This window comes from Anabrus simplex, chromosome 1 (assembly GCF_040414725.1).
Source record: "Anabrus simplex isolate iqAnaSimp1 chromosome 1, ASM4041472v1, whole genome shotgun sequence".
Taxonomy (NCBI): domain Eukaryota; kingdom Metazoa; phylum Arthropoda; class Insecta; order Orthoptera; family Tettigoniidae; genus Anabrus; species Anabrus simplex.
This window is the reverse complement of record NC_090265.1, coordinates 1,575,501,531-1,575,519,534: the sequence shown is the minus strand read 5'-3', so window position 1 is coordinate 1,575,519,534 and position 18,004 is coordinate 1,575,501,531. Positions and strand designations below refer to the sequence as shown.

Below are 18,004 nucleotides of genomic sequence, written 5' to 3'. Positions count from 1 at the left end.
CCAATCCGTTTTGCCAGAGATGTTGCAATGGGCCAGACGTTTAAACATAGCGTGCAGCTCTGTATGACCACGAAGGTCGTCAGTTCGACCACAGACCATCATCTCCACATCTTCGTCCAACCCAGCACCATACCCAATTCAACGATACATACGGTCAAACGATACACAGGGTCAAATTAATAAAGCAGTCCTTGGAAGCTATCAAGTATGCAACCTTACCACATCCCAGGGTAATGGCTGTTAAAAAAAATCTTATGTGGGATTCGAACCTCCTACCTCGAGCACTGTCCACTATCACATATATCCCTGCCCGCTTGCCATGTGAGCTACTGCGACACTTGACCTACAGTGCCCACTTCCCAACCTATACAGTACCGTGCTCCCGGTCTATGCGTCTACCTCTTGTTTTTAAGTACGTGTTCTGCGTATCTGTACTCGTTTTATGGGTTCATTCGAGGTACCCATAATGAATGAATAGTGGCGCTCGTGATTCCTGCTGTCTTTTAGCCTGTAAACACACCTCGTTATATTACCCCGGTTTAGGGAGAGGGACCGATGTTTTTCAGAATTGTAGTAAATATGAAGGAATGCATAAAACTGGATTGCAAGGACTGGTGGACCACCTAGTATACAGATTCCTATTTTCAATTAAGTAATCTAAACCCCTGTTTTTATTTTTCTCCAAATTCCTTACAGAAATCACCCACCATTCCACACCCCTCAGCCCCTCCTTAGGCTACACTATACCTCCCTTCTCTTCCTCTTCCTGTCTACAACTCAGCTATATTCTATTTCTTTGCTTTTGCTCTTTCAAGGTTCCATACTAAAAATAAACATCTCAACACTTTCCCATACACATTATTCTCTTCACAATTGTTTCAGCTGAACTGAATTCAAAAAGATTCTTCAAGTGTTAGTATTTTACGTATTTGATCTGGTCTTTCGGAAGGTGCATTCTTCAAATTGGAAGAAAATGTTGAGAACTTACACTAGGAGACTGTGATCGTGATGAGTATTTATCATTCGACTCTTTACTTGTCTTGCACTGAATGTCAACAACACACTTTTATTTCATAAATTTTATCTATTATAAGTCATGTCTTACGTTAACTTTATGATTTTGACTGATGATGATGTCTAGCAATACCGAAACTAGTTTCAAATATATGTAACATTTTTTAGGTTACAATAAATGTATTGAAGAGGTGGAAGCCTTTTACCTCTTGTTTTACATTAGAAGAGCAATAAGTTGACATTCAGTGTTCCAAAGTAGTATTTCTGTTTGGTCTTGAGTTTCCTGTGTCCAGTCTTAGAATTCTTTCCTAAGCATCTAGGTGCAGGGTCCCCAGAATCCGAAGGCCTGCTTGCGCTCCTAGGAGCGGTAGATTCCTGCGAACACACCTGGTAGATCCACCAACATTCCTCACCAGAGAACGATACACAAACTTTCCATCCGACGATGTCCACTCATTTGTTATTCCCAGGACCCTGCGACAGACTGTGTCTACAGCAAGACAATTCACTGGTGTATTGCTCCCAGATTGTGGCAGATTAATTTGATAAACACTCTAAGGGCATGAAGTAAAAAGGCAGATAGGGACTTTGTCACCTGGGCGACTGCTCTAAATGCAGATCAGAGGTGATTGATTGATTGAAAAGATGAACTGTGTATTATGTGGATACCCAAATCATTCACATTTAATGATTAAGTGCATCATTGTTAGTTTTCTATGTATTGTCAGTTTAAGACTTGCAATGTGTGATTTGTAAGAAGCAACACTTTTTCACATTAAGATCAAGAAAAGTTTCTTTACTCCTTTTGTATACAATATCCTTTCTACAGTTAACACCTCTGTGGATCAGTGGTAGAATGTTGGCTTCTGGATCCCAAGACAGCAGGTTCAAACCCAGCAGAGGTAGTTGGATTTTTGAAGGGTAGAAAAAAGTACATTTGACATTCCTGTTGTACAACGTCAGCATGTAAAAGATCTCTGGTGATACTTGGTGCTCACCCATCAAAATTCATTAAAATTCAGCCACAGACACCCAAGAGAGATTCAGCTGACTCTGAAACGTCCACACACAGTGGCTGAGGCCACACGATTATTATACTCATGTCCATAAATTAAAGGATCTTCGAGATCCACTGAGAAACATCTGGCAAGGTGATAATGTGTGCACTTAAAGGTGCCCTGGCTAATCTCATGACACAGTGTTACTGATAACAAGTATAGAGGAAAACCAGACATGGGCAGTGGGTGGCATTGACCATGTTTGGTGTCCATCCTCCGGTGGCATATATAGCGTCAATAAGGGGTGTGATGATCTCGCATGGTAATACAGGATGTACAACTGCTCACCATACTTTGGATCAGACTGTCCAGCATTGCTGGATAACTGCTCGTTGGAGGTCAACAACGGTCCGTGATGGTGGTGCTCAGGCTGCAATACATTGGCTTAGAGTGGGGTTCCATGGATGTTTAATTGGTTTTAAGTCCATGGAGCAAGCTGGCACCTCCAGCTTTCCTAGCGGTAGGCATTACGAGAGCGAGGAGTAAGGGAACATCCACCTTTTGAGACTACATTGTTCCATACAAATAAGGCCATACCATCATATAACTTTTAACATCAACAACAACAGTGTCATTTTCAAATTACAGCAGCTATTAAAAGCAACGAAGGATGTTCACCCAACTCCTCAGCAAACTGTACATAATCTAATTCTACAACATTTGATTGCCTTAACATCGGCACTTTCACAAGATTTTCAATTTTGACACACTGTTCTTATGTTATTCGATGAATCGACTACGAATAAATGAACCTTTTTAACATATGTTTTTGCATCCATGGTTACACCATGGGAACTTTATAACGTCCTCAACTTTAAGTTTTAACATCATATTTTAAAACTCTGCTCAATATTGCATACACACTCCAATTATCTGTGACAGACTCTTAAGGAAGTTCTTTAAAATTCAACATGTTTTTATGACATACAACTCATTTCAACCTTTTAAAGTGTATTATTAAAGCAAATTTTAAGTAAAATATGTATTAATCCAATACCTTCCTGATTTATTTGTTTTTAACTGATGATGATTCCTAGAGAATCGAAACTGATCTTCATTTAATAAATATTACACATTATATAAAGTGCTGAATGGTGGAACATCCCTAGACTGATTCCTATTATATAAGTCAAACGTCAACACGGAAATGAAAGTTCTAAATTATGACTGGCCACTCTAGACGTGTGATATCCTCATGTTGTAGGTACTCGCCCTGTGTTGGCGGGCATTATCATCCATCAGAACTCGGATCCATATGCACCATGAGAAAGCCACACATACCAATGCAGGATGTCATCCTTATAGACGGCACCCGTCAGAGTACCACTAGGAAACACATGCTCCTAAAATGATGTGCCACCCCAGACAAAAACACTGGTGCCGCCACATCGGTCCCTTTCCACAATATTGGCTGGATTGTAACATGTCCCAGAGGCGTGACAAATTAACAGACAGCGAGAGTCGCTCTCCAGGCTAAACCACGACTCATCCATGAACAAGGCACTACCCTATTGTTCCTGGGTCAAATCAGGGTCAGCAAGACACATTTGACGAGTCATGCGGTGCATTTGTGTGAGGGAAATGCATACAGCAGGTCACCGAGTATACAGAGCAACTTCTTGAAGCCAATGATACACAGCCTGAGAGGAGATGTGTAACCCAGAGGCTGCAGCGATGTCTCTAGTCAGTGCAGGTGCTGTGCTGGTAAGACACTTTCAGGCATTTAAGACAAGGTAACGATCCTCATGCTGGACTGTAGTACGTGGCCAAACTTGCCCGTACTGCTGTTGAATGTTTCCTCCCTCCTGGAATCTTCTCTACAACCGTGAAATGATGCTGCACGTGACATTCATCTCCTGGCCCACCTGGAGTTTAACTGTGGCTGGCCTCTAATCTGCCGATGATCCAACCACGCATCATGTCATCCATATCTACATTCTCTGCACCACCCTGCTTCCCTTTGACCCTAGTACTGTGTGCCAAACGCACACAACATGCAGTCAGGACCACTGTACCCAAAACCTTTGCCCACACAGACTGTTTCAGGCACACTAATTGCTCTCGTACCGAGTTGCCAGGTATGTCGTGTTTTCGGGTTGTCCAGCCACAGTTTAGTCCGCACATCATCGCCATGATGCAATGATTTCTCATAGATCTCGAAGATCCCTTAACTTATGGACGAGTGTATTAAGTTAACCTCTTTGTATATTACAAGATCATCTGCATATAAGACAGTATTTAACTCTAGAAGGCAAGTCCTTGATATACAATATCAGACATGCCAACTTTCAAATGTGAAAAATCAGGAGAAATTTCGCAGCGAATCGCGACATATTACGACACATCACTGATGGCGAAACATGTACAAATTCATTATAATTCAATACATTAACAATTCTATTTGCCCATATATATCTTTTCATCATTTACATGTGAATACTAAATACTGGACATACCTGAACTGTAGAAACATGTGACTTCTCATCCTTCAACATGGTGATCACTCACATTATGACTAATTGTTGTTCAACACACCAGTAGCTGACTTAGCCTTCTTCAGAAACTCGGAACTAAATTTTTGCTCAAAGCACATGCCTTGCTGAACTGATTTCAAGGTTAAACGTTTCTCCAAAGTTTGTTCAGACAGCAAGGATCTGAACTGTGTTTTTGTCTTTGTGACTCTGCTAAAAATCCTTTCACATTCTGCATTGCTATGTGGAATTGATAAAATAGCAAGCATCACCTTAGAGAGTCTGTCATATTTAAGTACACCATCAGCTGATTTCATCTGACCTACCAATGCCCATTTCAATCAATCAATCAATACTGATCTGCATTTAGGGCAGTCGCCCAGGTGGCAGATTCCCTATCTGTTGCTTTCCTAGCCTTTTCCTAAATGATTTCAAAGAAATTGGAAATTTATTGAACATCTCCCTTGGTAAGTTATTCCAATCCCTAACTCCCCTTCCTATAAATGAATATTTGCCCCAGTTTGTCCTCTTGAATTCCAACTTTATCTTCATATTGTGATCTTTCCTACTTTTATAGACGCCATTCAAACTTATTCGTCTACTAATGTCATTCCACGCCATCTCTCCGCTGACAGCTCGGAACGTACCACTTAGTCGAGCAGCTCTTCTTCTTTCCCTCAATTCTTCCCAACTCAAACATTGCAACATTTTTGTAACGCTACTCTTTTGTCGGAAATCACCCAGAACAAATCGAGCTGCTTTTCTTTGGATTTTTTCCAGTTCTTGAATCAGGTAATTCTGGTGAGGGTCCCATACACTGGAACCATACTCTAGTTGGGGTCTTACCAGAGACTTATATGCACTCTCCTTTACATCCTTACTACAACCCCTAAACACCCTCATAACCATGTGCAGAGATCGGTACCCTTTATTTACAATCCCATTTATGTGATTACCCCAGTGAAGATCTTTCCTTATATTAACACCTAGATACTTACAATGATCCCCAAAAGGAACTTTCACCCCATCAACGCAGTAATTAAAACTGAGAGGACTTTTCCTATTTGTGAAACTCACAACCTGACTTTTAGCCCCGTTTATCAACATACCATTGCCTGCTGTCCATCTCACAATATTTTCGAGGTCACGTTGCAGTTGCTCACAATCTTGTAACTTATTTATCACTCTATAGAGAATAACATCATCCGCAAAAAGCCTTACCTCCGATTCCACATCAATTCTGCCTTTTGCCAGGTCTGTTTCTTCGAGCTGAAAGTTACAGAACTGGGAGTGCAGAATATCAGTTTCTTTATCCAAATGTTCCGTTTCACTAGTCAAAATGTTCGGACACTTGTTAATGAAAAATCTAAGGCTAGAAAATGATGCCCTACTTATAGCAGAAATATTTGCAACTTCTGCATTAATTAAAACTTCATCTTTGAATGGAAATTTGTGAACCATGTAGTCACACGATGAAGAGAAACACTTTCTAACAGACTTAAAGAATACGCACTTTTCCTCAGACTTCAAGGTGTTCACTAAAACAAACGCAGAGTTCCCTATCATCAAATCACAATCATCCTTTTGATTTGCTGGAGTATGATAATCTACATCAAGGAGAGAGGAGGATCTTTTAATAACGTCTGGTTTCACAAACCTTGCCATCACATTCTTCAATAGTTCCTCCAAAACTGACCTCAATAAGTGGATGTGCGGCATACTTGACTGAAGAGCTACGTTTGGATTCTCAAAGACATCCATAAAACTTGAGAGAAAATGGCAAAAAGGATTTATGTAAATTTGATGAAAGGAACATGAAAAGTCGTTCTTCACGTGACAATGCATGGCTCTTAGTGTGATCAGTAGTTTCATTTTTTTTAGTGAAACTGATGACTGGGTTTTCCTTTTAACTGAGGAGTGAGGTGAAATGTTATGACATTCCTTAATGTTTTCAGACAAACAAGACACATCTGCACTTAAACTGCGCTTAAGAATTTTGTAAGTCTTCAAAGTTTCCATCTGAGAATCCTTACTCACAATTTCGCTCCTGAATAATGTAACCAAAGGGTCCCACTGAAGCAAAATCCTATCTAAACACCTTCTTAGTGATAACCATCGAGTAGGCACATGCTTCAGAATTTTCCTGATCTCAGTGTTGTGTAAAGTCTGAAATTCTCTGAACTTTTCTTTCCTCTTTGCACTCCTTTCCAGATAATAAAATATATCAATTATACTTTCATTTACATTTACGGGCAAGCACGCCGCACCCTTCTCTGCAGCAAGATTAATTAGGTGACAAGAGCAGCCTACGATGATTATGTTACTATTTTCCTGCTTCAAACATCCTGCCACACCATTCTTTAATCCTACCATTACTGGAGCATTATCAGCACCAAGAGCTAGGCAGTTTTTTAATGGAATGCAGAATTCTCGAAAAGTTGAGAGCAAAAGATTGGCAATGTTAGCTCCAGTAGCATCCCCTTCTAAATTAGGCACAGAGAGTAGACAACTCTGAATTTCATTGAGTTCAGGCCTAAAAAATGTTACAACAATGGGATATATCTTCAAGTCGCTTTTATTGCTACCATCAGTAGCAACAGAAAATGCATTCACCTGCAAATGTGATACAATTTTCTTCCTTTCTTCCATGCACATTTCTGTAATGATAGCTGCTGTTTTTGTTCTAGCACACCGATATTGTTTAGCGATTTCCGAATCAGGAAACATTTTGCGAAACAAAGGCCCGGCATGATCGGCACAATTTACAGGCTGGTTATGTTCTACTATAAATGACGTAAATAACGCCTCGGCATTCGCCACAGGATTTACATCTTGGTTTTTACATGAAAAGTTCAGTTTCTGGTTTCTTTCTACACACTGGACACTCTCCTTATGTTTTTTCGTTTGCATATGCTTGAGTATATCGCATTTCCCGCCATGTGCAACTGAAAATTCACACCTACATATAGTACAGAATGTGAACGTTGGTCCCTTTCTGGATTCACTCAAACACGGAAACTCTTCCCTATAAGCACTTTTAAACACTGCATCATATTTCTTTTTTGACATTTTGGCCAAAACAAATATTAAGGCACAACACGAGCACTTCTACGGGTAAAACAACTATGGTGTGCTACTTCTGAGGTTACGTTACTCCAAAGAGAATGTTACTCGCTTGACTCGCTTGCAAAGAGAATGACTGTATTATAGATCAAAGAGCAGCACATGACTAGCCACCGTGCCCCGTACTGCCATCTGGTATCATTATTAGAACTACTATCGACCAGCCATACTCAGCCATATATCGATAGAACGAGGAAATACGCGGGAGTTTAAAATAATACGAAAATTACGGATATTGCTCTGAAAATCGGGAGATCAGACCCGGCGATTGGGAGATCGGGAGGAACGATGAAAAATCGGGAGTCTCCCGCTCAAATCGGGAGACTTGGCACGTCTGCACTTTGGACCTTTTACACAAGGCACGGAAAACAGGTGGGGAATCCACATATGCTGAGTATACAGTGAAAAGGAAAACATATAAGGATCTACTCAAACAAAAGAAGGCGCGCTACCTAGAAAAAAAAAGGCTAAATTGCAAGCTCAAGATGCTATGAAAGACCCTTACATTGCTCTCAAACAACGAGCTATGTGCCCTTCTCCCGAATTCCCAATAGCTACATGGGAGAAACATTTCTCGGAGATCCTTAATCAGCAAAATCTCGACATAGCTCTCCCACTTTGAGAAAATCTACATTATACAACAAGACCTATAGATCAGGAGGAAGTCAAAACTGCTATCCAGTCCATGAAAAATAAGAAGGCAGTTGGTCCAGCTGGAGTTTTCAATGAAAATCTGAAAGATACCTGTGACATTCTGCTTCATACATGGATCACTCTGTTCAACGCGTTTGACGACAGGGAAAATACCCGAAGGTTGGAGACAGTCACAGATCAAAATGCTCTTCAAAGGCAAAGGAGACAGGGATGACCCTGATTCGCATAGAGGTATTGCCCTCGAAAACAACATTTATAATACCTATGTAAAGATCCTAGAGAACAGACAAATTGCAGAAACAGGAACTATGATCCCCGAACTGCAATTTGGTTTCATGAATGGAAGAGGGACATTACATGCAGTCAAGAATCTCTTTGACAATATACGTGAATCAATGAGGTGGTCAAAGGGGAAATTTTATGTAATCTTTGTGGACTTTAAGAAGGCTTTTGACCTCTTAAACAGAGAAATACTTCTTAGAAAAATAGCGAATATTACTGGAGCAGACAACCCACTAACCATAGCCATAAATAATATACTTGCTTACAACAGGGTCACGATACAAGATGGCAAAGCATCCTCAGCAGCCATTATACAAAGCAACAGGGTACTACAAGGGGACCCCTTTAGTCCGATCCTATTTAACATAGCCTCAGCAGATATCACAAATATCATCCACAACATATCGGAGATGACCTACAAGCTGTAATGGATAAGCTCGATGAGTATGCCGACATGAATAGTCTCATAATCAACAGAAAGAAAACAGTCCAAATGGTTTTCCAGAAAGGAGGGAGAATAGCAGCAAATGACAGGATAACAAGCAGTGAAACAGCCCTGGAAGTTGTAAATTCATTCAAATATTTGGGGATTATGCTCCAGCCCTCTTATACTTCTTTTAGAATTCATGTAAGAGAAAGGTCATTGGCAGCCATCAGAAATATGTATATGAAGGAACCCACTAAGCTGTCTCTAAATACAGCCATGACGCTGTTCTATGCAAAGGTTCTACCTGCCCTGACATACAGTTTGGAGCTAATTTGGGAACATCTAACTCTATCTGACCTTAGAGTTATTGAGAATGTCAAGGCTAGATTCTTGAAAAGAATTTTACGTATTTCCAAAATGTCACCATCAAGACTTGCTTATGAGCTAGCCACAGAAACCTTCCTTATGGAAGACATAAGAATGAGGCTATAATTACTCTCCACACGACAAGAACAGGAACTACTTCATATTAGACTAAGAAAACGAGCGGAAATCGACTTGGAATTCTACAGGACGGACGCAATGATTAATCAAAGCTGGACTGGGCCAAACAATGAACTGAGGAGTGCTCTGAACAGACTGGTAATACATGGTTTCCATCACAAACTGTGTGTACGACCTGGTTTTCATGACCCATCTGTGCAGTGCACGTGATGTAACAAACGATGTGATCGATACCATTTTAGTGAATGCAGTAAAAAAACAGTTTCCTTATTGGATTACTCTAAAATGTAATGCACATTTGAGCGCAATTTCTTCTTCTTGAAAAGTGTGCAGCAGTCAGCAGCTACAAGAGATGGTAATAACACTTTGCTACTCATGTGTCTTTGCATATGTAGCTGTCAGAAGACTGAAGTTATGTTAATAAAATCACAGGTTGTCACAATATTTTCCAATATTTCAATAACATCTATTTAGAAATAGGTATCTCTAATGAAAGCAAGTCCAGAATGTAATGGCAAAGCAATGACACTATTCTCAGCGGGAAGAAGTAATATCAATAAGCTAATGTTGCTATTGATGCTTTCACGGCCCATACTTATAGACAAGATGCTGTACAGGCTTTTGAGTTTATGCTGTGTTAAGAAAATAAGGTGAAATTTCTTTACGTTTCGCAGAGAACTGTGCTCTGTGTCATCAGAAGAAAATCTCAACTGTCCATGAGAAAGGCTTCTTAAACAATGACTTTTTGAAACTTACTGTAGAATGTTATACTAGAAGTGGAAATGGTAAGTTCATTCGTCACCACATGGCTCACTGGACGTGGCACAGCGCTAGCGTTCGAAGCAGAAGCTGACCGAACCATCAGAATCAGTCTAAGGTCACATAACGTGTACGTAACATATGACAGACATAAGCCTGGAATGAAACATCTGGCGATGAGGAACGTATGAATTTGGAAAACACCAAGACGAAATGACAATAGTGATGGGACAGGGAAGGGAACTACCTACATAAATCCTTAATGGCTGGCAACCAGGTATTACTTAACTGATAGCCAGTATCCCTGCTGAAATTATTTCCACAGCTTCCTGTATAATCCTGGACCTGTAGTGTCTAGTGTGGGTAAGAGCTTGAGCATCCTGGAACATGACATCATGACCCGACGATAGAGCGTGCTCATCTGTTGCCGATTTGTCTGGCTGGTTTAGACAAATATATCGTTCATGTTCTTTGATACGGGTAGCAATGGACCGACATGTTTGGCCGATGTATACCTTACCGCATGTACAAGGGATTTCGTATACCCCAGGATGTAAAAGTGGGGACAATTTTGTCCTTGGTTTTACTCAGACTGTGGGCAATCTTAGTGACGGTGCCAAACACGGTTTTTATATTATGTTTGTGGAGGACCTTGGCAATACGATCTGTGGTATTGTGAATGTAAGGCATGTAGGCAGTTCCCTTCACTTCTTCCTTCTGTGAGCTTTGCTTGGTCGTTTCTCTGGGATGCAGGGCTCCATGAATCTGCAAATCACTGTAACCATTATCCTTGAACATGACTTTCAGCGTGTCCATCTCCACCTGGATATTTGATGGCTCACAAATTCGTCTCACCCTCTTGGCGAGTGTCGTGAGAATGCCTTGTTTTTGTGCTGGATAGTGGTGAGAATCTGCATGAAGATAGCGATTTGTGTGGGTAGGCTTACGATAGACGGTATGTCCTAAGGAGCCGTCCAGTTTCTTTCCTACTAGAACATCCAAGAAAGGAAGGCAACCGTCTGACTCCATCTCCATAGTGAATTTAATTGAAGGATGTTGCTGATTTAGGTGGTTTAGAAATAGATGAAGTTTCTCAGGACCTTCTGTCCAGACCACAAATGCATCATCATACCTCCATCATATCATAGGTTTGACGGGCGCCGAAGCAATAGCCTCCTCCTCAAAATGCTCCATAAAGAAATAAGCCACTACGGGCGAAAGTGGACTTCCCATAGCCACTCTGTCAGTCTGTCCGTCTCATTGAACACCTGTTCCCTGAGGATATTACTAAGCTATTTTACCACTGCATGACGTCCAGCTATTTCTTGTGAGGTGGGAATTTTTATGAACAGACAGAAGGAGTGGCTATGGGAAGTCCACTTTCGCTCGTAGTGGCTAATTTCTTTACGGAGCATTTTGAGGAAGAGGCTATTGCTTCGGCGCTTGTCAAACCTCTGATATGGTGGAGGTATGTTGATGATGTATTTGTAGTCTGGACAGAAGGTCCTGAGAAACTTCATCTATTTCTAAACCACAATCAGCAACATCCTTCAATTAAATTCACTATGGAGATGGAGTCGGACGGATGCCTTCCTTTCTTGGATGTTCTAGTAAGAAAGGAACCAGATGGGTCCTTAGGATATACTGTCTATCGTAAGCCTACATACACAAAACTCTATCTTCATCCAGATTCTCACCACCATCCAGCACAAAAACAAGGCATTCTCACGACACTCGCCATGAGGGTGAGATGAATTTCTGAGAAGCCTTTTCTTGTGGACAGTCGAGATTTTCTTCTCATGACGCAGAGCACAGTTCTCTGCGATGATGATGCTTGTTGTTTAAAGGGGCCTAACATGTAGGTCAATGGCCCCTAGTGGTACGAAATGAGACGAAAGGAAATGACAAATTAAAAGCCCAAAAACATCCACTGACCACAATTCAAAACGTAAGGACAGAGAATGAATGGATGGATGGATATGAATTTAAAACGAACAGTGGAACCGACCCCCAGTGCCTCACACGCACAGAAGCTGGCGTAGAACAATAATAGTACTGACCAAGGGTCTGCTTCTATAGCACAATACTCAATCGATGATACTTGTAGTCAAAAGGGGTCCAAAATCCAAGTCAGCGGCCCCTCACAATGGTACTTATCGCTAGCAAAGTAGAACCATGGTATTTGTCATGTTGCGATACTAATCAAGAGTGGCGTAGACTCACGGTATTCCACACATTATGGTACTACTCACAGGTAATGAAATTTGCACATATATTACAGACCTACGCTGTTTTGCACATTGCGGCGCCATTTACAGGTGACGCAAACCTACGGTGTTCATCACATAAGGGTACATACTCGTACTATCCCGTGGTGTTCCTCATATAGTGGGTACTAATCATAGGCGAGAACCATGGGTTCCCTCATCCCATGGTGTCGCTCATATAGTGCTACTAATCACAGGTACTGCAAGAGCCGTCGAGCCCTCGTTTGCTGCTAATCACAAACCTATTTGGTACCTAACATAGTGGTACTACGCGCAAGTAAAAGTGACCCATGGTGTTCCCTGCATGGTGGTACTAATCACAAGCAGTGCCATGGTTCAATATAATCATCCCTTGGTCGCCCCTTACGACAGGCAGGGGATACCGTGGGTGAATTTTTCGTCTGCGTCCCCCACCCACAGGGGTTGTTCTCTGCGAAACGTAAAGAAATTTCACCTTAATTTCTTGACACGGCATAAGCCCAAACGCCTATACAGCATCAATAAGCTACTTCCAAATCATTGTTCACCATCAATGGCACCTGAGATACCTAAGTAACTACTGGTACACACTCATAGCTTACATACAAGAAAACTAATGTACATCAATGCCTTTGCTGGTGAGATGTAGTGTTTACAGTGTACTGTGTCTTTCGGTAGGTATGGGCTAGAATAAATTTGTTACTTTCATTGACCTGTCTCAGTCTTATCCTTGGTTTTGACAATATGAAAGTGACCAAGGTATGTGTGATGCTAGTAATCCCTGTTATGAATGGTGTGCAAATGTCACTCATAGGGTCAGTTGGTGCATGCATTTCAGTGGGCTTGGCAGACTGATATGTAATAGCAACTTCTGGTTCAGTGAGGAAAGCAACGGGAAACTACCTCACTCTTCATTTCCCTAGTGTGCCTCTTCAGTGACGCCTAGGCTATCTGTGACAGCTGTTGGCAGAACTGTAGAGGATCAAACTAGCCTTCGGGTTGAATACCCAACATACATACAATGTACATCAACTCGGTAATGTTCAGTAATAAATGCGGTTTTGTTCAAAGCTAATTTAATAATCTCAAATTGAATCTACGAAAATGATATAATTTTAAATAGGCCTAATTGGAAGTTTTGCACTATCTTGAATTTAACCTAACCATTCTAGAACATTGTGTATTATGCATTAGGTGTACCAATATATTTAGACTGATGCTTTCACGGCCTGTAACTTCTGTAGACATGATAAGATTTTGGGCTTTTGCAGTGTAAGAAAACAAGGTGAAAGTCTTTACGTTTCGCAGGACTTTGCTCTGCAACTTCAGAAGAAAATCTCGTCGGTTCACTAGAAAGACTTCTCTAATAATGAAGGTTGGAATTTAAGAATGCTCTACTGTTTGTCTATAGTAAGTGGTACTCTCGTTTGTCGCTACATAGTTTACCGGGCGAAGAGCAAACCATCTCGTGACAAGGAGAGTACGAATTTAGAAAACACCAAAATGAAATAACAATAGTGAAAGGGCAGGGAAGAGAACCACCTACATAAATTGTTAATGGTTGGTAACCACGTATTAACTGATAGCCCCTGTCTCTGTTGAAATTGTTAGGATTTTACGCATTTCCACAGCTTGATATAGATGTTGATTCTCATAGAGAACCTGGAATATTTGTCCCGAATGAGTGAATTTATAATACCAATATAGTTGCTCCGTTATTGGACATTACAAATTTTCCAGCTAACTCATTCCTGTGTAGGCAGTGGCCTTCACAGTATGCACTAGCCATGCGTCTTGGTAGGTGTGCTACTTACCAACTGATGTGCCCAAATGAGCAAACTGGGGCAAAATGCTGGCAACCAGGAATGAGTTAGCTGGAAAATTAATAATGTTCAATAACGGACCAAATATATTGGTATTTCTGCAGCTTCCCAAATAATCTTAGACCTGTAGTGTTTAGTGTGGGTATGAGCTCTAATAACTTGGAACACAACATCGTAACTGTTGATAGGGTGTGTTCAACTATTACCGACTTGCCTGGCTGGTTGAGATGGATATTTCATTGGTGTTCCTTACTACCGATACCAGCATGTTTGGCCAATGTATAACCTGCCGCAAGTACAGGAATTTTGTACAACCTGGGATGTAGTAGTGGGGAAAATATGTCCTTGCTTTTACCTTAACTGTGAGCAATTTTTGTGAGTGTGACAAACACTGTTTTTATCCAACTTGTGGAGGACCTTTGGCAGTTTGATATGTGGTATTATGGATGAAAGGAAGGTAGGCAGTTTCCTTCACTTCTTCATTCTGTGAGTTTTTCTTAGTTGTCCCTCTGGGATGCAGGGCTCTATGAATCTGTACACTGTTGTAACCATTAATGTTGAACGTGACTTTGAGTGCATCCATCTCCTCCTGGATATTTGATGGCTCACAGATTTGTTTTGCCCTCGTGGCAAGTGTCATGAGAATGCTCTGTTTTTGTGCTGGATGGTGATGAAAATCTTCATAGAGATAGCGATTTGTGTGGGTAGGTTTATGATAGATGGTGTGCCCTAAAAAGCCGTCCAGTTTCTTTCTAATTAGAACATCCAAGAAATCAAGACGTCTGTCTGATTCCCACCTCCATAGGGAATTTAACTGAAGGATGCTGATGATTTAGGTAGTTTAGAAATAGGTGAAGTTTCTTAGGACTTTCTGTCCAGACCACAAAAATATCGTCAACATACCTCCACCAAATCATAGGTTTGAGAAGCGCCGAAGCAGTAGCCTCCTCCTGCAATTGCTCCATAAAGAAATTGGCCCTGAAAGTAGACTTCCAGAGCCACGCCATCCGTCTGTTCATAAAAGTGCCCATTCCACAAGAAATAGCTGGAAATCGTGCAGTGGTGAAATAGCTTAGCAATGTCCTCGGGGAACAAATGTTCAATAAGAGACATGACAAAATCAATTAGCTCTTTAATGAACAAGGACTCCACATCAAATATCACCAATGTGCATTGGGTTGAAAAGTTATGGTTATTAACAAACTACACAGTGTCCCTAATATACGATTCAAGAGTCCTTGTTCACGAAAGTGCCGACAGGTGAAACACCACTGCACGACTTCCAGCTATTTCTTGTGGACTGGGCACCTTTACGAACAGATGGATGATGTAGCTATGGGAATACCAACTTTCACCAGTAACGTCCACTTTCTTCAAGGATCATTTGCAGAAGGAGACTATTGCTTCTGCGCCCATCAATCTGATGATTTGGCGGAGGTATGTTGACAATACATTTGTGGCCTTAGGATTATAAGGGAAGCTGTGGAAATACATAAAAATCCAGACAATTTCAACAGGGACACTGGCTATCAATTAAGCAATACGTGGTTACCAGCCATTAAGAACTTACGTAGGTAGTTCTCTTCCCTGTCTTTTCAATATTGATATTTTGTTTCGGTGTTTTCCAAATTCGTGCTCTCCTCATCACGAGACGGTTCCTCTTCGCTCAGTGAACCATCCACTACAGACCAATGGTAAAGCATTCTTAAATTCAAACTTTCATTATTTGAGAAGTTTTGTTCATGAACAGACAAGATTTTCTTCTGAAGATGCGAAGCAAAGTTCTCTGCTAAATGTAAAGAATTTAACTTCTTTTTTTTTTTTTTTTTTCCAGACTTATTACCATGTCTAATGGATCAACATAGATCAACAAGGTAAAGAAAAAAAATAAATTTCAACAAAAAATTACTTCAAACCACACAGATAATGCCTACATAGGTAAAACTTCCGCAAGCGGGCCGGGCATGACGCGCCTCACATTTCGCTCGCTGTACACACGGAAGCTTGGCGGCGGGTGATGCTGTCATTAACTGTTGAGAAAATGTGACGGTATGTTACAACCACTAAATTAACTTTTTTCTTGCCGTGCGGACAGTATGCGCCGCGGTGATAGTTAAGAGCCTCTTGAAAGGAGTGTGGCCCCCTCTGTTCTCATGACAAAGCTTGGCCTAGATTTATAAAGACAGGTTACAGCTACTAAATTATATTTTCTTCTTGACGAGCGAGTGTTTTTATATTGCGCGGGTTGGTGTGGCGCGCATGCGACCTCCAGCGGGAAAAAAGTTACATATACTTCTTCACAGCCGATCGGAGCTGGACAATGGGAGTAAAGTTAATGGTGGCAATTTCTTCTTTCATGCTGTCTTGCTTTCAATTTTCCTATATTATAAAGAATATTTTTGGGGGCGGGATGGTGGGATTATTGCAAGCGTAGAGGAAAGATCTCTCCTCTTTGGTACTCCAGGTATTGTAAAATGTTCCCTTTCAATCTGTACTAATGATTACCAATGCCGGCCTGCTTGCGGAAGCGCCACCCCTACATAATTAATATTGTAAACAAAAATGCAACTCAAGTTTCAAAACATTATCAAATATTCAATAATACCTTCCTCCTCCTGTAGTTCCCTTTCATCTTCTATTTTCATGACATCTTTTTTCTCAGAATCCTTGACAGGTGAAAGTACAGGTTTTGCTGTATCCACCTCATAAAACATACTCTGTCCAACTTTCTTCACAGTTTGTGTTACTGGCACATGTTTAATAGCAGAAATATTTTCCATTTTTGATAGCCCGTTACAATCTTCACTCAACACTTCACGCAAGGATTTTCTCAAATCATCCAGGTTTCCGTTGTTTGCAATATTTAACAAAGGTTGTTCTCCAAAAGTTAATAAGCCTTTAGCAGCAGGGCCCCCATTCACAAATTCGTACTCATCACTTGTGGCTACAGAATCGTTGGATTTCACACTTACACTATCCTCCATAACGACCTGAAACAACGTAAAAGTAATACGAATTATGTTAGGTTATGTTTGATAAAACAATTCGCCCCACTCTTCACACAAACGTTCACAGCGTCACTTGTATTCCACAATCAAAATACATCTCACCTGTATTAATCAATACAATAATGAATATAACTTGTAAAATTACATTACTTTACATTACTGTCAAAGTCACGAATGTCACTTCTGTCAAAAGGCGTATCCTAAGTCTGACACTGCAAAACATTACGATGCTCAACAGCCAGCACATACGATGTTAATCTGTGAAGTGTAAGGCATATCCTAAGTGTACTATCCCACAAAATTACTGAATTGATTAGTACCTTACGCTAATTTCCTTTAACATTTTCTTGTTTTGAGATCCTTCGGAATAAAACACCGAATGGTCTTTTTACGGCCATATTGAGCGCACATACCATGGAAGTTCAATAACCACGAAAACAGAATAAAAGAAAACAAACACAACCAAGGAGCACTTCACCAGGAAAGTAAATTTAAATTATATTGACGCGCGGACCCAATGTTTGAAATTCACATCCGAAATTCCAGAACTGACGTTCAATCCTCCGTCTGTTATTTTACAGTAGCAGTCTTCAACAAATAAAGGGATTTAGCTTTCACATCGAAAAAGATTGTGA

At 40.7% G+C, this 18,004-nt stretch overlaps 1 protein-coding gene across 5 annotated transcripts in view; it reads right to left on the bottom strand.

Annotated features, from left to right (window-relative positions):
* The window catches only part of GAPcenA (GTPase activating protein and centrosome-associated), a 316,010-nt gene extending 298,221 nt beyond the window's left edge, over positions 1 to 17,789 (bottom strand). For 4 of the 5 annotated variants that reach the window (XM_067138159.2, XM_067138162.2, XM_067138164.2 and 1 more), the window contains exons 1-2: positions 17,690 to 17,789; positions 16,967 to 17,351 (exon numbers count right to left, since the gene is read on the bottom strand). In XM_067138159.2, coding sequence (XP_066994260.2) covers positions 16,967 to 17,345 — 379 coding nt within the window. In that variant the 5' untranslated portion in view covers positions 17,346 to 17,351; positions 17,690 to 17,789. Of the gene's footprint in view, positions 1 to 16,966; positions 17,352 to 17,471; positions 17,660 to 17,689 lie in introns of those variants that run through there. The other variant, XM_067138160.2, reaches the window with a different exon arrangement.
* Positions 17,790 to 18,004: the final 215 nt, after the last annotated feature.